Source organism: Rhodamnia argentea, chromosome 5, assembly GCF_020921035.1.
Source record: "Rhodamnia argentea isolate NSW1041297 chromosome 5, ASM2092103v1, whole genome shotgun sequence".
NCBI lineage: Eukaryota > Viridiplantae > Streptophyta > Magnoliopsida > Myrtales > Myrtaceae > Rhodamnia > Rhodamnia argentea.
This window is the reverse complement of record NC_063154.1, coordinates 9823881-9851312: the sequence shown is the minus strand read 5'-3', so window position 1 is coordinate 9851312 and position 27432 is coordinate 9823881. Positions and strand designations below refer to the sequence as shown.

General features: G+C 39.9%; 1 protein-coding gene, 1 long non-coding RNA gene and 1 pseudogene across 2 annotated transcripts; all 3 read left to right on the top strand.

The window, feature by feature from the left end:
• Positions 1-6557: 6557 nt before the first annotated feature.
• LOC115729656 (receptor-like protein EIX2) lies at positions 6558-8738 on the top strand. Its single transcript, XM_048279066.1, has one exon. It carries the CDS (start codon positions 6558-6560, stop codon positions 8724-8726), a length of 2169 nt encoding a protein of 722 aa, XP_048135023.1. The 3' UTR covers positions 8727-8738.
• A 2338-nt stretch (positions 8739-11076) lies between these two features.
• On the top strand, positions 11077-11808 carry LOC125314955. The gene is made up of 3 exons (XR_007198293.1): positions 11077-11129; positions 11539-11569; positions 11652-11808. It is a non-coding gene; the product is annotated as an uncharacterized LOC125314955 (long non-coding RNA).
• A 7215-nt stretch (positions 11809-19023) lies between these two features.
• LOC115729657 lies at positions 19024-27062 on the top strand (annotated as a pseudogene).
• The last annotated feature ends 370 nt before the right edge of the window (positions 27063-27432 follow it).

Here is a 27432-nt window from a genome sequence, read left to right as displayed (position 1 = left end):
TTATTCTCGACGAGGGATTGCCAACTGTTTTGAGAACAATATAGCAAAAAGCGAATCAACCGTGGACGCCGACATCACCACAGCCTAGTGGTTGGGGGAATGACAATGGTCCGAGGCATCCCAGGTTCGATCCCGGGATTTGACATCAATGTATAAAGATTAATAAAAACATTTTTGCTTCACAGTTCAATGCCGATTGAAGCTCAGCCCGGATGGTTACAAAACCGGAGAGATAACATCCCGGACATACAATTCGATCCAGATGAGTTGATCTTTTCAATTCAAAGTTCACAAGAAATTCGTACAAGGGTAAAGCGGTATCGTTTCAACTCGTTTAGAACATGAGAACGTACATTGACGCTTTCCCTTTTGATTTTTACAGGGGTCACTGCTTTTCCGGATAGGGAAGTATCCATTCTCCCCGAAAAATTAATGAAATAAGAAATTCCCGGAGCCTTTGACAATCTCATGTCTCGAACCAGATAATGAAGTTTTGCAACTCATTTGCATGAGCAGGGGCAACTCCCAATCCACGCCCCTAAGAAGTTTCTTATGTGCTTGCGAATTCTGTCCACCAAGATAAAAAGTTGCTGCATTTTATATGCTCAAAAACACTCATACATTGCATAGTTTGCACATAACTGTTCCTCATGTTTAATTTACCAACTCTGAATAAGGAACATGAACTACATAAGATACATCGAATGTATGGAATGGGGCATGGCAGGATGATGAAAGGCAATCCTTTCCCAAACACGTCCCATTTTTTCAGGAGAGTTGAACGGTGGCTAAGTTCCGCATTTCACAAGGTAAAAGGTTTTCTCGCAAAAGGTACGATAGCCGAAATGACAGAGGCATTCAGTTCTCTATCCCAAACACTACAGGTGATCCATTGATTACCCCTTTTGAGCGGTGGTTTCATTTCTTTACCCCTGTTAAGAACCACCCCACATCGGGGTCCAGACGAGTTAATTCCAGCAGCAATACGAGGTAAATGGTTAGAAATTTTCTTGCTCGGACTAACATTAATCTTCGGGTGTTTCTTTGCATTTATACTAGAATTTTAATTCAAGTGCCTTAGGATGATGAAGAGCATTCATTTCTCTATCCTATACACTTCATTCTTTGCATAGCCCACTTGAGCCTGCAAATTCATTTCTTAAACCCCTGTTGGTGATCATTTGCTCATTCCAAAGACGAAGATAGTATTTTCCCAAGGATTAGAATTGGAGATGGTCGGGTCAACAGAGAATTCCCGAATGGACTCATTTCTTGTATGCTAGATTTTTTATGTTTACATAATTTTTCTTTGTAAATGTTTATGTTTGTTGTAATTCCTGGTTCAACATCATAGGATTGTAAAAAAAAGGAGAGGCAAACTCAGCTTAAAGGAGAAGGGCCCGCTCTCGAAAAAAAAAAAAAAAAAAAAAACAAAATAAAGAGATGTCGAAGAGCTCTCAAAGAAAAAGGAAAAGAAATCTCTTCTCGAAAAAAAAGAAGAAAAAAAGAAAAATGAGGTCGGGAGTAAGAAAAGCAAAGACCGATCTCATATGAAAATTTCAAGCATAGGAAAAGCAAAGTGCCTACCAAAAGTAAGGCTAATGCACATTCATTTGTAAAGTACTTCTGAATTTTGAATGTACATTTTTGCATGTTAAGTTGTAAATTCCATGTACATGTTTGCATTGTGTCTCTTGCAAATCCTCGACAGACACTTATTGTGAAGAAGACTCCCTAAGAAGTCGGTTTGCAAAGTGCAATTTTCAGTAGAAAACTACCATCCCTCATTCAATTCTTTCCGAAGACATTTCCGGAAGACCAAGATCGGTGACTAGTCAACGATGATCACCAACGTCAAGCCCCTTCTCATTTAATTTCCGAGCCAAAATGAGCCTTTTCGTTCCTCGCTCCCCAATCCTAGCCTACGTTATAACCCTCCAAAGTCTCTTCCGATTAGGGCACTTGAGTTAACGTAAAGTTAAATGATTTTAAGCATCACTCGAAGAAGTTCGAGCAAGATTATTTCTCTCTCATTTTTGCGGGGCTCTTGACTTGTAAATCCGGAGCAGATGATGAAGAAATTCATTTCAGCAGCCTTGACTCAACTAGAGTCCCCTTTGTAAACCTTTGACCTAGCTCTCATTACGGTCCTAATCAAGACCTCCAGATCGGCTCGGTCGTATCAATTGCGAGATTACTTGGATCCTTATCGAATGCGATGATGGAAAGATTGAGTGATTTCTCTTGAATCCTGCAGACAGGATAAATAGCTTTTCTCAAGAGTGAGAGAAAGCCCTTTCGGACTGAAGTCCCCCCATTCAGCTCACATTCGAGGTATTCGTAATGTGAGAACCTCCCCGGACAGAATTGGTAATGTAAACTTGATAGAATGGTTATGCATGAACCATAGTATGAGTGATTGCATTATACTCATTGTTGAATATGTTTGTGTGTGTTACCTTTGACATTCTATGATAGGTAATACATTCCCGATGTTCGAGTTCCCTCCCAAGGTCTCGAAATTCATCCAAGGATTATTGAATAAGCAAGTTTTGCTGGCAAATGCCTACCAGGCACGATACGAGCAATCTGTTTCGTTCCTTGATTAATCGTTTGGAGAACCCAGGTAAGTTTTCTGAACCCCTTTTCAAATTAACAACTCTTCCGATGATAGTTGTTATGATTCAATTCAGGCAATATGCCCCTTTTGTACTTATCGATTCCATTCGATGGTGCTCTTATCAAATATTGTTCAATTCGGGCAATATGCCTCTTCTATCGGGACGTGAAGACATATGCACCGGCGATCTTGACATCTTATCAAATCATAACGACGTAGCTCTTATGATTTTGGTCTCGAATCACGAAGACGTATGCACCGGTGATCTTGACCTTTAGTCGGCTCATAATGACATAGCTCTTATGATTTTCGGCTCCTTTATCAAATCATGAAGACATAAGCATCCATGGTTTTGATCCAAACCAATTCATAATGACGTAGCTCTTATGATTTTGTTTCCCCTTTGACGAATCGTGAAGACATATGCACTGGCGATTTTAACATTTAATCAACTCACAACGACGTAGCTCTTGTGAACTTGATTCCACTTCTTTCGACTCACAATGACGTAGCTCTTGTGATCTTAAAGGACTCACATATCTTGCGCTGTTTCGCATTAGGGAGAAGTCTCCGATAACAGATAGGCCAAATACCTTAAGGTCCTCATGTTTGCAAGAAACTTGGAAATTAAGGGAATCGTCAACTTACGAGGTATTTGATAAAACATGTATTCTCGTATGCGATCCATGTACAGGTTTCTCTAACATAAAAAAGGGAAATTATGACACATGTTTATAGTCTTGCATATCATGCATCACTTCATTACATAAAAAATGGGATTAAAACTCCCGCCAAAAATTCATCCATAATTTGCACTGTCAAAATTTAGGATTCAATTTTGTCTTTGAGCGGAACCTCTACGAGTCTCCACTCAAAGAGGGGCAGCTGCTGACGCCTAAATTTTGACTAATCTATCTTTTGCATAAAAAATCATCTCACATATTTATTTTTAGCGTACATTGCATTGGCATATAATTGGGCAAGCAGAATACTTAATTTAGCATGCGTCACACCGAGAAGATTTGAAACTTCGGGGACTGTATTGCAAATACTTAAAACTTCAGGGACCGTATTGCAAATACTTGAAACTTCGGGGACTGCATTGCAAATACCAAAAGAAGATGGAGAAAGGAAGATGGTGAAGAGAAGATAAAGAAGAGAAGATAATGAAAGGAAGATGGTGAAGGGAAGATGAAGAAGAGAAGATGAATATGAAGAAGGGAAGATGAAAATGGAAGGTGAAGAAATGAAGATGAAGAAGAGAAGATGAAAATGGAAGGTGAAGAAGTGAAGATGAAGAATGAAGGATGGAGAACTTTGCCTATAAAAGAGGAGGAGAATTGAGAGAGTTTGGGGGGAGTGGAAGAGAATTGAGAGAGTTTTGAAAGAGTTTTTGAGAGGAATTTTTAGAGAGGAAAAAGAGAGTTCTTGAGAAAAATCAGAAGAGAAAATTCGAGAGTGAAGAAAAGAGTTTTAGTCGAGCATCATCTTCGACGAGTCCCGACACATATTTCGCCCCTCGCAACCCAACAACGCCATTACTTGCCATTTTCGACGACAACCGCGTTCTTCCAGCTCCGAGATCTTGAAGGGAACTATAATGTGTATGTGAGTAAGATTTTGTGTAATAGAAGGTAATCCTTTCCATCTCGATCTACAAAAATGTAATCGTTTGGTTTGAACATTTGTTTGTTTATTTTAGACATGCCACGTGTTCCAAAATTTAGCATTATTACATGTTAATTTATTTTTGTAAATACTCGTGATTGGCTGCGTTTTCTTTCTTTCTAAATCATCCATTGTGTATATCGCACAAAGTTCAATATTTTACATTCTCATAAAAAAAAGAAAAAAAACCAAAAAAATTGCATCTTTGAATTTCAAGTAAAATCCATCAAAATTGCCAAATCAAATATTTTTCATGAAAATGGTACCGAAAGGGCGTTAGAGTAATCTAGCGTAACCAAATCCCCGAATTCAAAATCTCCGGTTCGCGGAAATAAGATAGTTTTCTCCCGCTATTTTATTTAGGTTTCTAATCAACCTACCGAAAATGATTAGTGGCCACTCCAAATTCAAAACACATTGCATGTTAATTATTTGAACCTTAAGTTGCGATTTGGTATGGACTTGGGAGAGTCCAAGTTAGGTTAGTTAATTAATTAACCTGATAATCCATTAGCCTGGAATTTAACTAGTTTTTTTTTAGGTCGCGACACCTTTTGATATAGAGCAAATTCAGTCTTCCGATTAATTTTGGCAGGATATTATTCACGTGGAAGCGGGACGGCCTACGTGGCACGGCCAGCATGTGGACACATTTTAATAATATTTTAATAAAATTTCCTTTTTTATTTTGTTTATTTATTTTTTTAGTTCTTTTTTTCCTGTCTTTTTTCTAGATCCTTTGGTGGCCGGCTGCGGCCGACAAGGGTGGCCCTCGCCGGGGCGAAGGCGAACATCAGCAAGATCTGGCGAGGCCCCATCGCCTGGGCGAGGTTGATGCGACTAGATTTGCCTAAGCCTGCCACAACGATGTTTACGAGAATCGACGAGGTCCAAGACAATCCGAACTTCATATGATTGAAGAGCAATTGAGGTCGCTTTGCTGCTCTCCACTCTGGACCTTACAGCGCGAGAAAAGGATTGGATGGAGTTAATTAACTGCGACAGCTTTAATGCTAAACCTAGTAAATTTTTCGATCAAAATGAAACTGGGATAGCTTTGGTGCCGGCCGATGTTTACTTTCGTGGCGCATTTCCCCCATATAGCATTCGTACACTCGTATCGAGCGGCCACTACTTGAAGATCCTTCTGCCTCAATGCATTCATCAGTTTTATTCCTAATAAAACCTTCAAAGTCTTCCATTGACTCCAGCAGCTTTCCGCCAGATTAATTTTGCAACATTCGAATGGAGAGATTTTCTTTTCTTTTCTTTTATAAGAAAAAAACCCGAAAATAAATGCAGAGAACTAGTTTTTTTTGTTATCAAACTCTCATTTATAGTTTAAAGATTACAAAGTCATTCTATTGGTGTTTAGTTTTTGGATTATCAATCTTCATTTGAAGTACACATCGACCTTTCTTTTTTTTTTTCCCTTAATTTACCAACTTTTTTATATTGTTTATAAACTTTTATCTTTCTTAGGAAATCGCTAAATTTACCAACTCTCCTTAAAAGTTATCGATTTTAACTAGAGCAACTCACCAACTTTTCACATATTTACCAATCAAAATCATATTGCATACGTGTTCTATTTACAATGGATAAATTACCAGCATTTTACGTGGCACCAATAATTTTGGGACGCTTACAATGTCGAAAAGCCTTTCTTGCCAATTTAATAGCGGATGATTGAGAACGTTGATATGAGATTAGTTATCTAGGTCCAAAAGGCATGTGTGAGATCAAGTACATGAAAGATCTAATTCCGACCAAACATGGCCAAAGAAAAAAAAAATTAGGATACATTTAGGAACAAAAATATCGTTCATTGGCATCCCGAACGGTTTTTACGTAAACAATGATGGAAAAAAAAAAAAGAAACAGCAAGTTTCAAATTGTCGTGTCATGCAATGACCATTTGAATAAATTTCCTAAATTGAATTAATTTTGTAACATTCGAATGGAGAGATTTTCTTTTTCTAAACAAAAAAAAACCTTCAAAAACAAATGCAGAGAACCAGCTGCATCATCCCTCTTTCTCCGTTTTTGTTTGTCACTCTCCTTTGACACGCGTTGTGGGTTGATGTTGATGGGTGTGTCTGGCGGGTCTTGGAAGGCATTGACTTGGAAAGTTGGAGTCGTCCTTTAGGAAGTCGTGATGGACAGTGATCTCCACCACACGACCTCGACAATATATTATGGCGACTCTTCTCTTTGCTGAATCAAAGGCACATTATCCCAACACTTGTTCTCAGGTCCTGAAGAACCGATGGCGTCTTACGATGGCCTTGTGTCTACCTTCTTATGGGCAATCTTTGTCGTTCAAGCAATCGAATTCGGTCATTCCAATGCTTCGACCAATGTAAGCTGTATTGGTGCAGAGAGAGAAGCTCTCCTGAAGTTCAAGCATGGTCTCACTGATCCTTTGAAACGCCTATCGTCGTGGACCGGAGAGGAATGTTGCAATTGGGGAGGAGTCAAATGCGATAAGAAGATTGGCCATATCCTACAGCTCGATCTTCGTAATCCATGCGCTGAAGATGCCAACGCTGAAGATGCCAACGTTGATATTTCCGCACCTTCAGATAAGTGCAAGCTGGGAGGTAACATAGTACCTTCTTTAGGTGAATTGAAGTATCTAGAGTTCCTGGACCTTAGTATCAACAACTTTTCAACCCGAAAATTTCCAACATTCTTTGCTTCTCTTCAGAAACTAGAGTACCTTTATCTTTCAGGTAACTTGATTTCTGGTTCTATTCCTTCTAGTTTGGGGGAGCTATCATCTCTAAGAGGGTTGGATTTAAGCTATAACAAAGTGAGCGGGACAATTCCAGAGAGTATCGGGCGACTGTCGAATTTGAGGGAGCTCCACTTTGAGAAAAATTTATTGTATGGAACTGTAAGCGAACTTCACTTTGAAAATCTCAAAAACTTGATCATGTTAGACATTTCCTCCAATGAGCTTATATTAAATGTGAGCTCTACCTGGGTTCCACCATTCCAAGCTCTTGAGATAGACTTGTCAGATTGCAAAGTGGGACCTGAATTTCCAAGATGGCTTCAAACGCAGAGGAACCTCACCAATTTGATAATGTCAAACGCAAGCATGTCGGGCGATATTCGTGATTGGCTCTACGATATTTCCTCTAACATTGACTTTTTGGATATCTCAGTCAACATGCTTAGAGGCCAAATTCCCCAAGATATCGGAGACAAGATGCCGCGGTTGACAACATTGAGACTTTGGGGTAATAATCTCACTGGTGGCATTCCGAGTTCTCTGTGCAAGTTGAAGCAGTTGGATGAAATTAATCTCTCAAAGAATCAACTATCTGGGAGACTTCCTCGATGTTGGAAAGCATCGCAAAATTTGGAATGGTTTTTTCTGGAGGATAACAAGTTAAATGGTCAGATTCCGAAATCTTTGTGCCATCTTCAACTATTAATGGGTCTTAGCCTACAAAGGAATGGCTTCAGTGGAGTAATCCCGAACTGTTTGTCAAGTCTACAGTTCATGATGATCCTTGATCTCAGCGACAATCAATTCACTGGTAGGTTACCTCCATTCGGGAAACATTCTCAGTCATTGGTAGTGCTCAATTTAGAGAAAAATCACTTAGTTGGAGGCATTCCTCCACAACTTTGCCAGCTTAGAGATATCCAAGTCTTGAGCCTAGCGCAAAATAACATTACTGGACCCATTCCTAATTGTTTTATCTTTTCTGGGGGTATTGGTCGGGCTTGGCCGCTGATTACCGGTCTCGATGTCATGGTTAACACAAAGGGAACGAGCCAAATATATGGAAATGGGCTTGCATACTTCTTCTCAATCGACCTTTCTGCAAACATGTTGGATGGGCAGATCCCAGAAGAGTTCACTAGGCTTCTCCAACTTGAAAATCTGAACCTCTCTCAGAATAATTTGAGTGGACACATCCCGTCAAATATTGGTGACTTGAAAAATTTGGAATCTCTTGATCTTTCCAAAAACGAACTATCAAGTGCCATCCCTTCGGGCATATCCAGCATGGACTTCCTTAGTCATCTGAATCTGTCCTTCAATAGACTCTCCGGCCGTATACCGTCCGGCAACCATCTGCGTACCGTGGATGACGAATCTGTTTATCGTGGCAACGACGGACTCTGTGGAGCTCCTCTTTCGAAGATTTGTCCCGGAGACCAACCAGCCGGTACTGGCGGCGATGCTTCGAGTGGAGATAAGCCTAGCGAAGGCGATGTGGATATCCACAATTGGTTCTATGCAGGATTGGGACCAGGTTTTACGGTGGGATTTCTGGGGTTCTGTAGCATCTTGCACTTCAAGCGATCTTGGAGGGTCTCTTACTTTCGAGCGATGGATGGGGCCATCGAGAAATTCTCAATGACAACGATGATTGCCATGCTTTGGTTCAAGAGAACATTTCGACAAAGCGAATAGCAGCTTATGCAGCAGGTAAAACTAGCCCCTTTCCTGCTAACCAATTTCTTGCATCTTATCTTGATTGCAGCCATTATTGATAGTATTTGGCACGTGTAACAGAACAGTGGAGAGCTGGAGAAACTTGCCCGACTTTGAAGAAGTGCTTTGTGTTATCGGATGGATAAAGAGAATGCGTATTTAGTATTCAACTTATATTTTTTCCTCTAGTCTTTGTTTAGTGTGTGGAAGGATGATTATGTTGAAAACTTCTATGTAAGATACGTTCTCCTTTTGTTTGATCAACTCCATTTGAAATACACATGGTGTGAGGTTTGGGAGTCACATATAATAACACTTTTTTCGCACAACTTGAGGGCGAGTTTGCTACGATAGTAACTTCCTTAGCTTTTTTATATGCGTCTTCATTTTGAATTATAATAAGGATTGCGCGGATATGAAACCTCTATTGTATTGGTATAAACATGGTGCTAAATATGCGATCCGAATCTTTCTCATTTTAATACCGTTAAAATGCCAAACTGGTAACTCAAGCTACATTTATCGAAAATCAATTTTCATCTCACTAAAAACTCCAAACCCGTATCCCAAGGCACATTTATCCCAAACTAGTTTTAACGGCTCCCGTGGAAAGTACATAATGGAAATGTGCAACCGCATAATAACTATCATGTAGAGCAATGTCTAGCTCAGAATTTGCCGGGACTATTACAATGAGTCTTCCTATGGTGAACAATTCTCCAGATACCGTCATTGCTTCTCCCTCGGGAAAAGAAATTCACGACCCGTGGGCCTTCTACCTCCACGTGGTATTGCTCCGTCAAGCTTTTGCCCATTGCGAAAGATTCCCCACTACTACCTCCCGTAGGAGTTAGGGCCACGTCAACCTTGACTCTTGAAGATGACTTTTGAACCTTACATCCTCAGTTGCTGAATACATTTAGCATGGACTTATCTAGTCAATGCCTGTGCTGTTCCTTTTCCCGTGGTCTTCTTGGGGCACAAGACAAACCACGCTTTTGGTCTACAATGTCATATTATAGAATTCCTATCTTATTTCAAATTCCTTATTTTCTTCCTTGATATATCCAATCTCACAAAGAATTAAAAATTGGTAAATTATAGAGAGGTACAATTATTATTTGCAGATTATTTTACTATGAATGCAAGTAATAATCTGTTATTGGACCTGGCATATATGAACTCTGTTATTTCGTTATTAACTTACTAATGATTAAAAGGTCAACTAATTTGCTGATCCATTTTTCTTAATACAATTTGAAAGTTATTGACCATTGTTCACATTTACAGTCATGGAGATGGACAATTTGTGATTTGCTTGTGGACGGTACAAATATTATTTGCTAAAACAAAAAGTAAATTCTAATTAATAACAAAAGATATACTAAATATTTTCGAAACAAAATATAAATCTATAGCAAATCTTCCGTAATAATACGGAACTCTAGAGTACATTTGAGAAAACAAAGATTTCAAATATCTATCTGATTACTTTTTCACAGTATTCTTAATTTGAAAATTGCCACCGATGATTCTAATTTTCTTTGGACAAGTGGGGGAAGCAAACTTAAGGATTTGGCCAATGGTCAATCGACAATTTTAAGCGACAATCTTAAAGACAATATTTAGACAATATTGTTGCTATATATTCATATAGATAAAGGTCATTCTATTTTTCGGACTTTTTTTTTGTCAGATTTCGGACTTCTATTGGATCCACTTTTTGTGTCACAAATAATTTACACATTTACCAGTGACTTATCGAAATGTGATCTTATGAACAATAGTAATTTATTTTATATTTGCTTGCTTGTGCGTTAACTATCGAAAACCCAAAACCCCTCGGATAAACCCTCTTTACTGTATATTTAGACTGTGTTTGGTAGTCGGGATAAAATTCAGGATAGGATAAGATTTATTTATCCTATCCTATGTTTGGTGCCTACCCAGGATTGGATAAAGTGGGATATAAGAGGGATATAGCCAGGATAAAATCATTTCGTGGGGAGAGGCAGGATAGAGGTGGATAAGATTTCTAACTATCTTATGTATAAGTTATTTTTTTTTCAAATAACAATTTTCTTAAATTAATGAAATTAAAATAGTATTATAATGTAAAAAATATATGGTTTCTAATATAAAAAATTGAAAATAAAAAAATAAATTCATAATTATTTAATTCTGTTTTTATTTATGTATTCGAATTTCTTTTTATCTTATGGTATTAATTCAATATATATATATAGTGTTTATATTTATTACATATTTTACACGTTTTAGTATTTTAGGAATATTAGTATATTTTAGTATTTAATAAAATATTATATATCCGTTCAACTCGATCTTTCAAACGTCCATTGGCCCATCTGGGTTGCTCCCGGCGTGAGTACTGTGATGCCAATGGTGCAGACTTCAAGCGAATTGACTTGCTTTTGGTTTGTCTTTGAGATTTACTGTAATTTTTTTTTCCTTTTTTTGTAGGTACATGCGACCTGAAACTGCCAGAGGCATTTTTGTGAATTTCAAAGACCTGTATGATGAGAACGACAATAAACTCACCTTTACTGCTGCTCAGATTGGTCGGGCTTCCAGGAATGTGGTTGTGCACATTCTTTCTAATTATCCGAAACCGTGCATGTTCACGTGCTTGGGGTTGCATGCATGATCTCTACTTTTATACTTTTGCATAACATAACTTGTCTTAAGACTGTAGTAGAGATATTGCCATTATCTTCATTGTGTCCTTATGTCGTCATCGATGATTGATTCTAATGCTTTTTCACAAGCGTAGATTTCTCCTCGTCAAGGTCTTCTAAGAGTCCGTGAGTGCTCACCCTCGCTGAGATCGATCATTTTTGTTGATCCAGACAATGAGCACCATCCAAAGTTTTCCTGAAGTTGCAGATCTGGAATTTTTTTTTATGTTCCCAAGGGAACGACAAATGTCTGGCCAATCTGCTAATAAAACTCGGCTTGGTGAGGCAGTTTCAAAGGTTAGCTTGAATCGTCTTTTGGACTTGATTTTATCTTCGCCTAACTTGTTCGCTTTGAGTCTCACAGCTTCAATGTTCCAGAGATTCAACCACCATCCTTTGATTCCCCTTGAAGGCAAAACCTAGTTCCCTCTCGTTTGGAGCAATCACCAATTTCTGCGTTGATGATTCAATCAGTCGAAGTCATAATAACACACTCAAGCGTCCACAAATAAAGGGCACAAACCTGCTCCATGTGCTCCGAGAATAGCTGGGCAAAATTAACTAGTCTGAAGAATTTCCTCCACTTCTCTGGGCTCAGCATATTTTTCATGTGCAACAAGAGCAACTCCACTTTTCTCCCGTCAGATGATAACAATCATCACTCCAACTAGATGCCTCTATAATTAGATGAACACATACATCTCTAAACTTTCTCTTATCCAGTTTCCAACCCCCTCAAATCATGCCGGATAATTTTTGCTTCAAACAGTATATTAGACAAAAAACAAATTATAATTGTGCAACAACGGATAACATATGGCATCCATATCACACCATATTATACACAGATCATTGAAGAAAGAAGTAATATGGGCAAAGAAAAGTAAATTTCATTAGCTTCTCAGGCATGTTGGCAGCTTATTATGCACATTCCATAACTTTGCTTCTGGTTAACTTTTCTTGGGATCGTTTAGATAGGTTTTCGGATGATTTTTCTATTTTAGGAAACCTTGCGATATAAATAATCGCAATATTCTATTTGAATTCTGTTTTGATTTGATTAGATTCGTTTAGTATTATCTCGTTTCCTTGCAATATAGATAATCGCAATATTCAATTTGAATTCTGTTTTGATTTAATTAGATTTGTTTAGTATTATCTCGTTTTATGATATCCTAGGAGTCCTATCTATATAAAGGACGTCCATTCTATGTAATCAAAAGAATTATTCTATCAATTTCAGTATATTTCTTTGGAAAACTTTTCCTGTTGTCTCTTCCACTGCGTCATTTGGTATCAGAGTGAGGTTCTCCCTACGATGATGTCTCATAACGTGAATTGAAATACCTCCGTAGCTGAGGGCCGTGCCAACGAGCCTGTTATACGAGAGGAGTTTACCCAGTTTGTTGAGGAAACTCGACGATCTTAGCAAGATAGCCAACGGACGATGCAAGAATTGCTTGCCGCAATCCAGCGGTTGTCTACGAACCCTAACCCAAACCCCGGCGTTCTTCCGGCTGAACATGTCCCGATCGATCGCGTTCCGGAAGCAATTATGGGACGTGGGGCAAATCCTCGACAAAGGCGACAATACTATGTCGAGGATTCTAAAGAAGAAGATGATGAAGAATTCCAGGATGAGCCTGTTCGTGGAGGCCGCCGACAAAGGGGATACCGACAAGACCCCGAACAATATCGCTTGAAGGTTGATCTTCCTACCTTTAATGGTAATCTCAATATCGAAGACTTCCTTGATTGGCTTTGGGAAGTCGAGAAATTCTTCGATGCCATGGATATTGAAGATGACCGCCAAGTGAAGCTAGTGGCTTACAAAATGAAGGGTGGTGCCTCGGGATGGTGGGAACAAACACAATTATCCCGTCGCCCTCAAGGCAAGGCGCCAATCCAAACCCGGGAGTCGATGAAGCGGATGCTCAAGATGCGGTTCCTTCCACCCGACTATGAACAAGTTTTGTTCCAACAATTCCAGGATTGCAGACAAGGAAGTCGGACGGTTCAAGCTTACACGCAGGAATTCCTCCGGCTCTCGGCCCGCAATAATCTTGCGTAATCAGAAGCGCAACAAACCACCAGGTATATTAATGGTCTACGTTTAAATATCCAAGATCGTATTTCGCTGCATCGTCTATATTCTGTAGAAGACGCTCAAGAGATGGCTAGGAAGGTAGAATTGCAATTGGAGCGAATCAACTTCTCAAATCGAGGGGGCAATTATACTCCTCGAGGGGCATTCGCATGAGGAAAATCGCAAGAGGCGGCTGAATCCTCTAGTCGGCAATTCAACAATACTCCCTGAAATTCGGAGAGTAATGTTGAGGCACCCAACTCTTCCGAAACCCCCGCATCAAAGGCCCGTGATGTTGCTCTGAATCCCTACGCGAAGCCCTATCCCGGGAAGTGCTTTAAATGCAATGAGCATGGGCACCGTTCGAGTGACTGTCCGCATCAGAAGATGGTGAATTTGGTCGAGCAAGAAGATGAGCTTTATGAGAATGATTGGGAGGATGAAGAAGAAGTGGCTGAAGAAGAGGGGGAACGTGTCAATTGCGTGGTCAGACGGCTACTATTATCTCCACGAAAGGATGACTCGCAATGGAATAACCTTTTCCGCAACCATTGCACCATCAGCGGGAAGGTCTGCGACATCATTATTGATAGCGGAAGTTATGAGAATATTGTATCGAAGGCACTTGTCGATCATCTCCAACTGAAGACAGAAGCTCATTCCTCACCTTATATGATTGGTTGGATTCGTAAGGGGCCGTAACTTAAGGTAATTCAGACTTGTCGTTTGCCTATTTCTATTGAAAAATCATACAAGGATATAATACTTTGTGATGTTGTTGAGATGGATGCATGCCACGTTTTGCTAGAACGACCATGGCAATATGATGTAGATGTTACCCATCGAGTGCGTAAGAATGTTTACTCCTTTGTGTGGGAGAAGACGAAAATCACTCTTCGTCCTTTAGATGAAGCTGCTCGTGTTCCGCGAGCTACTCAGAAACAGAACAAAGCTGGTGTTCTACTTAATGTTCGCAAGAGGAATGGTATGTACATGATTGTAGATAATGGATCCAAGCAGGAAACTATCATAATTCTAGAAGCGTTTCAACCCTTGCTGAAGGCTTTCTCCGGTCTTATTCTTGAGGATTTACCCGATGGGCTACCACCGATGCGAGACATCCAACATCAGATTGATTTTCTACCCGATGCTAGCCTTCCAAACCTGTCGCATTATCGCATGACTCCGAAGGAGAATTTAATACCACGGGAGAAGGTGGAAGAACTTCTTCGAAAAGGGTTTATACGAGAGAGCATGAGCCCATGTGTTGTTCCCGGCCTCTTCACACCGAAGAAAGACGGGGGCATGCGAATGTGTGTCGACAATCGAGCAATTAACAACATTACTGTGAGATAGCACTTTCCTATTCCTCGTTTGGATGATGTGCTTGACAGGTTGGCGGGATCAAAGGTCTTTTCGAAGATCGATTTGCGGAGTGGATACCACCAAATTCCCATAAGACCAGGAGATGAGTGGAAGACGGCGTTCAAAACAAGCAAAGCACTTTATGAATAGTTAGTCATGCCCTTTGGGCTTGCCAATGCTCCTAGCACTTTTATGCGCTTGATGATGCAAGTTCTCAAACCTTTCTTGGGAAAATTTGTGTTGGTTTACTTCGACGACATTCTTGTATATAACCCCGATGAGCAGCAACATGTAGACCACCTACGAGATGTTTTGCAGGTTTTAGAGGTTAATCAACTCTATATCAACTTACCCAAATGCAGCTTTATGACCAATCAACTACTATTTCTAGGGTATGTTGTTAGTGTAGATGGCCTTCAAGTTGATGAAACAAAGGTTGCTACTATTTGATAGTGGCCGACACCCAAAACTATTGGGGAAGCACGGAGTTTTCACGGTCTAGCAACATTCTACCGTCAATTCATCCGTAACTTCAGTACCATCTTGGCTCCTATTACAGAATGCTTAAAGAAGGGCCAATTCAAGTGGCGCGATGCGGCGGAGGCGAGTTTCGCCTTAATCAAGGATAAATTATCTATTGCTCCAGTTCTTGTCTTGTCAAATTTTGATAAGGTATTTGAATTAGACTGTGATGCTTCCGGAGTAGGGATCAACGCTGTTCTATCCCAAGAGGGTAGGACAATTGCTTATTTTAGTGAAAAATTGAATGAAGCTCGACGCCGATGGTCTACTTATGAACAGGAATTCTATGATGTGGTACAAGCTATTAAACATTGGCAATGTTATCTCTATCAGCGTGAATTTATACTCAACACCGATCACCAAGCGCTTAAATACATCAAAGGCAAAAAGCATTTGAACAGGATGCACGAGCGCTAGGTTTCTTTCTTGGAACAATTTAATTTTGTTCTTCGTCATAAAGCAAGTCATATGAACAAAGTTGCCGATGCTCTAAGCCGATGAGCTGCGTTACTTGTTACTATGCAGAATGAAGTAGTGGGCTTTGAGTCTTTGCGCGACCTCTATCCCGAGGATGAGGATTTTCAAGATACTTGGGAGAAGTGTAAGGCTATTGGTTCTGCTAGTGATATGGTTATCCATGACAACTTCTTGTTTTATGGCAATAGGTTGTGTATTCCGCGAGGTTCCCTTAGAGAGAAATTGATTCAAGAACTCAATGGTGGAAGCCTTTGGGGACATTTGGGGCGCGATAAAACCATTACCTTGGTGGAGGAGCGTTATTATTGGCCTCAATTGAAGCAGGACGTTAGGCGTTTTGTTCAAAAGTGTCATATCTGCCAAATCGCGAAGGGGCATTCCCGCAATCTTGGTCTTTATATGCCACTCCCGATTCCGTCCGGACCATGGGTGGATATTTCCATGGATTTTGTCTTGGGACTCCCGCGGACCCAACGAGGTATGGATTCTGTCTTTGTTGTGGTGGATAGATTCACGAAGATGTCCCATTTTATTCCATGTAAGAAGACATCCGATGCTTCTCATATTGCTGGCCTTTTCTTTCGCGAAGTGATTCATCTACATGGTGTTCCTAAGATGATTACTTCTAATCGGAATACCAAATTCCTCAGCCACTTCAGGAGGACCCCGTGGAAGTTGTTTGGCACAGATTTACAATACAGTAGCTCTTTCCATCCTCGGACCGATGGACAGATCGAAGTGGTTAACCGAATTATGGCGGATATCATCTGTTGTCTTTGCAGCGACTCGCCTAAATAGTGGGACAAATATCTCGCCCCAGCAGAATTTGCTTTCAATAACACGGTCAATCGCTCAACGGGCAAGTCTCTATTCGAAGTTATTTATGGTCGCATACCTCAGCATACTCTTGATCTAATTCCTCTGCATAAAATTCCTGGTTATAGTGTGGCGGCAGAAAATCTGGCAACTAAAATTATGGAGGTTCAGGCTGAAGTAGAATGCCAACTTGCTGCTTCCAATTTGAAGTATAAAGAAGATGCTGACAAACGGCGTCATTCGAAATTTTTTGAAGTGGGTGATGAGGTAATGGTCTTTCTACGCAAGGAGCGATTTCCTATCGGTACATATAACAAACCGAAGAACAAGAAAAGTGGTCCTTGCCGAATTATCAAAAAGATCAACGACAATGTCTATATTATTGATCTTCCTAGTGATCTTGGCATTTCTCCGACATTCAATGTGGCGGATCTATTTGAGTATCATTCTCCCGATACTCCCCTTTATCCCGATCATAACTCGAGGTCGAGTTCTTCAGAAGAGGAGAAGAATGATGTGGAACATCCGGCATGTGATTTCTTGGGATCGTTTAGATATGTTTTCGGGTGATTTTTCTATTTTAGGAAACCTTGCGATATAGATAATCGCAATATTCGATTTGAATTCTGTTTTGATTTGATTAAATTGGTTTAGTATTATCTCGTTTCCTTGCGATATAGATAATCGCAATATTCAATTTGAATTCTATTTTGATTTGATTAGATTTGTTTAGTATTATCTCGTTTTATGATATCCTAGGAGCCCTATCTATATAAAGTACATCCATTCTATGTAATCAAGAGAATTATTCTATCAATTTCAGTATATTTCTTTAGAAAACTTTTCATGTTGTCTCTTCCATTGCGTCATTCGTTTGGTTTTCCTGAACATGCACCTTCTCCAAAAAAATTAATAGAAGATAAATTTGTCGGGGGTGTACCAGTTTGAGATTTTTCGTGGTATTAACCCTCAAGTTATTGATAATCTATTATTTTGGCAAATTATACAAATATAAAATTATTATTTCCAGATTATTTTACTACCAATGCAAGTAATAATCTGTTAGTGGACTTGACATGGATGAACTCTGTTATTTTTTTTTTTTTGGGTAAATTAAGTATCTATAAACTTTTCAAAGCACTAGGTAACAAAAGGAGGCCGAACACAAAAACCTTGACCCAATTAGGCCACAAGAAATTATCCTAGAGGGTCAAAGGTGATGCGGCGCAAAATATGTTATTAACTTCCTAAGAATTAGACGGTCAAATAATTTGCATGATCCATTTTCCTTAACACAATTTGAAACTTATTGACCATCGTTCAAATTTACAATGGTGGACAGAATGTCCACTTTTCACTATACGTGAGATAACTCGTGATCTGTTGGTATTGTTCAACATACAACACAAATATTTATAGAACATATTGCTTTACGAAAAGGCAAAGAAAAGATATGTCAAACATCTCTAACTCATTATATCAAATATTATGCTAACTCAAAACAAAAGTAAATATTAGAAAAACTGAAATGTAAATCTTTAGCAAATATCCCGTAATAATGCAGATTTCAAACTCAACCATGCATGGAATTGAAGAGCTGAAATCCCCACATGCTTCCGCGTGAAACTTTCGATGATTTGCCACGTATTATTTCCGATGCTTGAATTTCACGAATAAAGACCTCGAAACCTGATTTCCGGCCTTTTAAAATCTTACGTCCTCGATCAACCAAAATTAAAACCTAAATCCTCAATTAGTAGCCACCAACCAAGTAAGTCATATTTCTACACTTAATCCCTAATTTTCTCCTATCCTACCCACACAAATCAATGCAATTAGGGAACTTTCACGCTTTTGGCTACCATTCTAATGATTGGACATACCATATCGCTAGACGCGGCACCGAACATTTTCCTTGCCTCGTTTCAGCAATCGACAATCTTAAAGAAAATATTCGGAGAATATTATTGTAACATATTTTCATGTATATTAAAGTCGTTTTATTTTTTGGACTTTCGTTAAACCCGCCGGTTTTTTAACAAATAATTAAGGTTTTTTTGTTGTTGTGGAAACACAATTAAGTTCAAGCCCATGTGATATTATGAAAGATATTATTTTATTTTAACAATAGTATTTTATTTTATATTTCCTTGCTTGTGCGTAACTGTCCAAACCCAAAACCCTTCGGATAAACCCTTACACCCGTATCTTATTATTTAGTTCTCCCCCAGCCATCGCCTGGAGGACCCAATTTGAATGGCAGACATCCCCGCCTTCCTCCTCTTGACCAAACTCGCCCACGACCTCTCCCGTGATGGACCGCACCGAGGACTCCCTCCGCAAATCCCTCACCGCTGACGCGAAGGCCGTCGTTGATGCGCAGGGTGTCGATCTCCGGCTCTGGCGCATTGCTGGCCTCCATGGGTCAGATGGCATCGCCGCGATCGCGGAGCTCAAAGACCTCAAGATCGATGAGGCCAGCACCAAGGAGCAGCCCCAGGCCGCCGTATCCAGCGCCCTCACCGGGGAGGTGTTCTGTCGGTGCTTAGCCAACACCCTCGAGCGCCACCTGTTCTACATTCCCTCGTTCGAGATTTACGGGGCGTTGCCGGGCTCTACGACTATGGCCAGCCCGGCATTAACGTCGAGTTGAATGTCTTGGCGCTCTGGCGTCAGGTTAGTCATAGATTTGTGTTGACTTGGCGTGAATGGCATTAGATGCTTGAGCCGGTAATAGCTTGTCCACTCATTCTTTTGTTATCCTGGCTTTTTACATGTCAAAGATTAGATGATAATCTTTAAGTACTTGTTTTACTATCATCCTTAAAAAAAATCGATTTTCTTGGCTATCAGTTTTCTCTAGTTCTAACTATGTTACTTTTGTTTGTTTCTATCATTAGCATTTTGTTCTCGAGGAGCACATGACCGAGGTTCGCTGCTCCTGTATCACACCGGAGAATGTCCTTAAGGCGTCGGGTCACGTGGACAAGTTTACTGACCTTATGGTGAAGGATGAGGAAACTGGGCTTGCTATGGAGCTGACCATCTGCTCAAAGATTTCTGTAAGGAGAAGCTGCAGAAGGATTTGAGCATTAGTGCAGAGAAGGCCGTGGAGCTAAAGCATGTACTTGCAACTCTGGAAGATCTCTCTGCTGATGAATTGGGTGCCAAGATAAAAGAGTACGGCATCACAGCTCCGGACACCAAAAATCCTCTTTCCGATCCATATCCATTCAACTTGATGTTTCAAACGTCCATAGGCCCATCTGGTTTGCTCTCTGGGTAATTAGCAACAATGGATGTCACACTTGGCATGGTGTAGACTTCAAGCGAATGAACTTCCTTTTTCAAGAATGTTATTTTAGCTTCTGGTTTTACTGTCTTTGTGATTTGCTGTAGTTTTTTTGTTTACCTTCAATCTACTGTAGGTACATGCGACCTGAAACTGCACAAGGCATCTTTGTGAATTTCAAAAAGCTGTATTATGTGAGCAGCAATAAACTCCCCTTTGCTGCTGCTCAGATTGGTCAGGCTTTCAGAAATGAGGTTGTGAACATTCTTTCTAATTATTCAAAATCATGCTTGTTCGCATGCTTGGCTTGACTTAAGACTGTTGAAGTTGTCTTTCTTTTTCTGCACGTTGATTTGTTTCTTAGTTGTCCTTGTTTTTAGGAGTTAGTGGAGTAGTTGGAGATCATGGTTGTTATGGATCCTATTTTGGTACTGTTTTTTGTTATGCGCTTGCCTATTTAAAAGGCTTCAAAGATTTGAATAAGAAAAAGCCTTATCTCTCCTCCCTTGAAGATATTTTTTTTATCTCTCTGTTTCTATTGCTTACGAATCTACAGTGGTATCAGAGCCGTGAGACCCTGAGAAAAAAAAAAACGCGTGAGGCAGCAAATAAGTTCTTTCGTCTATTTTCTTCATTTACCCAATGGCGATAGATTCCAATTTTGTGCAAGCAGCCATCCCACGCTTTGATGGTCACTATGATCATTGGAGCATGCTAATGGAGAATTTTTCACGGTCAAAGGAGTATTGGCCAGTCGTTGAATCTGGAATTCAAGAGCCACCAGCAGGCACATCTTTGACAGATCCCCGGAAAGCGGAACTGGAAGCTAGAAAGCTGAAGGATCCGAAGGCAAAAAATTATCTCTTTCAGGCTATCGATCGTCCCATCTTGGAAACTATTCTTTGCAAAGAAAGTTCCAAGGATATTTGGGATTCTATGAAGAAGAAGTATCAAGGTTCTGTCGGGGTGAAGCGTGCACAGCTTCAAGCCTTGAGACGGGATTTTGAGACGTTAGCAATGAAGGATGGAGAATCTGTCAGTAGCTATTGTGCCAGAACAATGGAGATCAGCAACAAGATGCGATTCCATGGCGAGAAGATGGACGACGTCACCATTGTGGAGAAGATTTTGCGTTCCCCGACTCCAAAGTTTAATTATGTTGTCTGCTCAATTGAAGAGTCGAAAGACATAGATGCACTCTCTCTTGATGAATTGCAAAGCTCCTTATTGGTCCATGAGTAGAAGATGAACCGAAGTTCAACAATGGAGGAGCAAGCGTTGAAGGCTTCTACTAATACTCATTCCTTCAATTTAAGAGGAAGGGGTAGAGGTAGAGGTAGAGGAAGGGGAGATCGAGGAAACAGAGATGTCAGCAAGAATTTCAAAGCCAATAATGACCAATATCAAAGCAAAGGGAGAGGACGAGATCTTGACAAATCCAAGGTAGAGTGCTTTAGATGTCATAAATTTGGCCATTATGCATCTGAATGTTATACTAGACTGCCTCATGATAAAGAAAAGGGAGAGAGTTCAAATTTTGTTGAAAAGAAAGAAACAAAAACATCGTTGATGGCTGTTCAAGATAAAAAGAATCTCGAGTCGGATATTTGGTATGTGGATACAGGCTGCGGTAATCACATGAGTGGAAGTAAGTCTTCTTTTTCTTATCTAAATGAAGATTTTCATTCTACTGTGAGTTTTGGTGATCACTCTCTTGTGAAAGTGATGGGAAAAGGTGATATTAAGATAAGAACCAAGAATGGTTTTGTGGAAACGATCTCCGATGTGTTATATGTTCCTGACCTGAAAAGTAACTTACCGAGTGTTGGTCAGTTACAAGAAAAGGGTTATGTTATCACTATTAAGAAGGATGCTTGTGAAATTTATGATTCTATTAGAGGTGCTATTGCGGTTGTTCAGATGAGTTCAAATAGATTGTTTCCATTAAAGATTGAAAGTATTCAATCTTGTCTGGTGGCTGAAATGAAAGATCCCTCATGGTTATGGCATTTTCGTTATGGCCACTTGAGTTTTGGTGGATTGAAGACCCTCCAACAGAAAAACATGGTAACGGGTCTTCCTCAAATTACTACTCCTTCCCAAGTGTGCGAAGATTGTGTTGTTAGCAAACAACATCGTTCTCAATTTCCCAAAGGAAAGTCACGGAGAGCAAAGGATGTTTTGCAGCTAGTGCATTCAGACATTTGTGGTCCAATAAACCCATCTTCTAATGGAGGTAAAAGATACTTAATTACCTTCATTGATGATTTTTCCAGAAAAACTTGGGTTTATTTTTTACAGGAAAAATCAGAAGCATTCTCCACATTTAAAAGCTTCAAAGCTCGTGTTGAAAATGAAGCAGGAAAGGCCATTAAGACTCTTCGAACAAATCGTGGTGGCGAATATTACTCAAAAGAATTTGAAGTTTTTTGTGTAGAGCATGGCATTCGAAGAGAGCTTACGGTCGCATATACACCACAACAAAATGGTGTATCCGAAAGGAAAAATAGAACCATTCTCAACATGGTGAGAAGCTTGTTGGCAAGAGGAAAAGTTCCAAAGACTTCTTGGCCGGAAGCCGTAAATTGGAGTATTCATGTTTTGAACAGAAGTCCAACTTTTGCTGTTCAAAACATGACACCGGAAGAAGCTTGGAGTGGCAGAAGACCAGCTGTAGATCACTTCAAAATCTTCGGATGCATCGCATATGCCCATGTCCCGGATGAGAAAAGGAAGAAACTTGATGACAAGGCTGAAAAATGCGTCTTTCTTGGTGTAAGTGATGCATCCAAAGCATATAAATTATTCAATCCATCGACAAAGAAGATTGTGACCAGCAGGGATGTTGTTTTTGATGAAGAGAACATTTGGGATTGGAATAGGCAGCAGCCTACCCAAGTTCTTTATGACAATGATGCTGAACAGGAGCAAATTTTAGCACCCCATATGCCCGAAATTCCATCAAATACAACTTCTACAGCTGAAACCTCACCACCAATTGTTGAAGTCAATGAAGAAGAAGGTCAATCTCTTCGACGTGTTAGAAAAAGGCCTGCTTGGATGGAAGACTATGAGGTAACTGGAATTGAAGATCCAATTACTCACTTCGCTTTGTTTTCGTACTGTGACCCTACAACTTTTGAGAGTGCTTTCAAAGAAGAAAAATGGCGAAAAGCGATGGATGATGAAATCGATGCCATTGAAAGAAATGAAACTTGGGAGCTATCCGATCTTCCTAATGGTCACAAAACCATTGGTGTAAAGTGGGTCTTCAAAACAAAGCTGAAAGAAAATGGTGAAGTGGACAAATACAAGGCACGCTTGGTAGCCAAGGGATACAAGCAGCAATACGGGATCGACTATACAGAAGTTTTTTCTCCGGTTGCAAGACATGACACAATCAGATTGGTGGTTGCATTGGCGGCGCAAAATTCTTGGCCTATTTTCCAGCTAGATGTCAAATCGGCATTCTTGCATGGGTACTTGGAGGAGCAGGTATTTGTCGAACAACCTCCTGGTTATGTTAAGATTGAAAATGAGCATAAAGTTTACAAATTGAAGAAAGCCCTTTATGGGCTAAAACAAGCCCCACGAGCTTGGTATAGTCGCATCGAGACTTACTTTCTTAAAGTTGGTTTTTCGAAATGTCCTTATGAGCATACACTTTTTGTTAAGATTGGAGATAAAGGAAAAATGCTCATTGTCTGCTTGTATGTTGATGATCCGATATTTACGGGAAATTGTGATGCCATGTTTGAAGAATTCAAGAAGTCTATGATGGATGAGTTTGAAATGTCTGATCTTGGTATGATGCATTACTTTCTTGGCATAGAAGTAATACAATGGAGTGATGGGATTTTTATTTCTCAAAAGAAATATGTGGGAGAAATTCTGGAAAGGTTTCGGATGAAAGATTGTAATCCCGTGAACACTCCGGTTGCATTTGGCTTAAAGCTACACAAAGATGATGAAGGGAAGAAGGTGGACAACACACTTTATAAACAAATTGTGGGCAGCTTGATGTATCTAACTACAACAAGACCAGACATAATGTATTCTGTGAGTTTAATCGGTAGATATATGGAGAATCCCACAGAAATGCATTTGTTAGCTGCCAAGAGAATCCTTCGTTACTTGCGGGGAACTAGAGACTTTGGGCTGTTTTACAAGAAGGGTGAAAAGTCCAATTTGCTAGGGATCACCGACAGTGATTATGCAGGAGATCAAGATGATAGGAGAAGCACTTCTGGTTATGCTTTTATGTTTGGGACGGGTGCTATCTCGTGGTCATCTAAAAAGCAACCAATTGTCACCTTGTCAAGTACAGAAGCTGAATTTGTCGCTGCAACAACTTGTGCTTGTCAAGCTACTTGGCTAAGGAGAATTCTTGAGGAGCTGCAATTCAAGCAACCAAGAGCTACTAGAATTTTTTGTGACAACAACTCAGCAATCAAACTCTCGAAAAATCCCGTGCTACATGGAAGAAGCAAGCACATTGACGTGAAGTTTTATTTCTTGAGAGATCTTAGCAATGATGGAACAATTGATTTAATCTACTGCAGGAGCGAAGATCAGGTTGCTGATGTATTTACCAAAGCCCTCAAGATGGAGTCATTCGTAAAGTTCAGAAGGTTACTAGGTGTATGCACGTTGAAAACAGTCAAGACTTTAAACTGAATGTTAGCAAACATCAGTTTAAGGGAGGGATTGTTGAAGTTGTCTTTCTTTTTCTGCACGTTGATTTGTTTCTTAGTTGTCCTTGTTTTTAGGAGTTAGTGGAGTAGTTGGAGATCATGGTTGTTATGGATCCTATTTTGGTGCTGTTTTTTGTTATGCGCTTGCCTATTTAAAAGGCTTCAAAGATTTGAATAAGAAAAAGCCTTATCTCTCCTCCCTTGAAGATATTTTTTTTATCTCTCTGTTTCTATTGCTTACGAATCTACAAAGACTGCATTTACTTGTGTTTGTCTTGCTAGTCAATGGCTTAAAACCTGGTCTCCAATGCTGTAGTAGAGATGTTTTCATTATCTCCAATGTGTCCTCATGTTTTAATCTAGAATTGATTCTAATGCTTTTCACACGTGTAGATTTCTCCTCGCCAAGGTCTTTTGAGAGCTCGTGAGTTCACTCTCGTTCAGATCAAGCATTTTGTTGATCCAGAAAAAAAATCCCATGAAAAATTTACTGAAGTTGCAGATTTGGAAGTTCTCATGTTCCCAAGGAAACGACAAATGTCTGGCCAATCTGCTATTAAGACTCGGCTTGGTGAAGCAGTTTCAATGGTTAGCTTGAATCTGTCTTTTGGACTTGATTTTTCTTTCCCTAACTTGTTCACTTTGACTCTCATAGTTGCAGCGTTCATTTTTAGGGAACTGCTAACAATGAGACCCTCGGCCACTTCATTGGGAGAGTATATCTATTTTTAAGTCGCCTTGGCATAGACAAGGATCGCTTGCGGTTTAGGCAGCATCTTGCAAACGAAATGGCTCACTACGCAGTAGATTGTTGGGATGCTGAAATTGAGTGTTCCTATGGTTGGATCGAGTGCATTGGTATTGCGGATAGGTCAGCATATGATTTACGAGCACATACGGTAAGAGTCATGTTGCCCTCTTTCAAGTTCTTTTTTTTTTTTTTTTTTTGCATTTTTTTATCAAGGTGCACATTTAGGAATACTGGACGAAATAGCTGCTTCTTTTGTTATCTCAACAAGTGAAATGATTTTATGATAAGGTCCTCTTGAGTCCTTTTGAAATCCTTGCAGAATTCCTGTTTCTAATTTTTAGGTAGCAGGAGCAAAGTTATGGAATGTGCATTATAAGCTGCCAACATGCCTAAGAAACGAATAAAATTTACTTTTTTTCTTCTTCCGTATTACTTCTTTCTTCAGTGTCCGTGTATAGTATGGTGTATGACGGATGACATATGTTACCTGTTGTTGCACAATTATATTCTCTTGTCTAATTTACTGTTTGAAGCAAAACATTATCCGGCACATTTAGAAGGGGTTGGAAACTGGATAAGAGGAAGTTTAGAGATATGTTCCGCTAATTACAGAGGCATCTAGTTGGAGTGATGATCGTATCATTTGACAGGAGAAAAGTGGAGTTGCTCTTGTTGCACATGAAAAATTTACTGAACCCAGAGAAGTGGAGGTAATTCTCCAGACTAGTTAAGTTTTGCTGGCTATTCTTGAAGTACATGGAGCAGGTTTCTGCCCTTTATTTGTGGATGCTTGATATTATGGCTTGACTAATTGAAGTATCGACGCAGAAATTAACGATTGCTCCAAATAAGAAGGAACTAGGTCTTGCCTTCAAGGGAAATCAAAGGATGGTGGTTGAATCTCTGGAGGTACAAGCTGGAGGGTTACTTGGTTTTTGCTCTTTTGCTAAGTATATCAAGAATCTCTTCCTTTTCTTAATGCTTGCATTCGTCTCCTTAATACCAGGCAATGGATGAAGAGGAAGCTTTGAAGTTGATGGTTGCTTTAGAATCCAAAGGAGAGGCTGAATTTCTAAAATGCACATTGGGGAAGAGCGTGATAATTAAGGATAACATGGTCAAGATTTCTAAGTAGAAGATAAGGGAACATCACAGGGTGTTTGCACCGTCTGTTATCGAACCGTCTTTTGGCATCGGACGCATAATGTATTGCCTTTACGAGCATTCTTTCTATACAAGGCCCAGCAAAGCAGGGGATGAACAACTGAAGGTGTTCCGCTTCCATCCACTCGTAGCACCTATCAAGTGTACAGTTTTCCCGTTGATACAGAAGCCATAATACGAGTCCGTTGCCCGACGAATTAGCAAGTCGCTGACTGCTGCTGGCGTTTCGCACAAGATTGACATCACAGGTACTTGTTCAATAAAGAATTTAGGTTCATAGATGTAAATGCTGACTTTTGTACACATTTACATAAAGCCTTATATCTTTGGCAATTTGCTAAGGTAAATGCTGACATCACAGCTATGATTTGTGGAATTTGCTAAGGTGTGCATGTCAGGTTTGCAGATTTTGAATAATTCAAAAATATCATATACGAGAACTTGTTTTGTTATGGAGCTGCTGTATATTTGGGTTGAGATCTACTTTCTCGTCCTTGGTGAAAGCACCAAAGTTACATTGGATGATCATCTGCTACTGCGCCCTGGCTATGTTTACAGGCAACATCATAGGGAAGAAGTATGCGAAAACCGATGAGCTTGGCGTGCCCTTTGCGATCACCGTCGATTCACAAGTTGAGGTGACCATCTGAGAGAGGAACAGCAGAGATCAAGTTCGAGTAAGTGCGTGGGAAGCGGGCTCGGTTGCGAAGGAGTTGATCGATGGGCACAGGACCTGGTCCGATCTTACATCTGCATCTACCATACACGATGGAAAGAAATTTACTTCTTGCTTTTGTGGACGGTATTAGAGGAGTTGAGTAG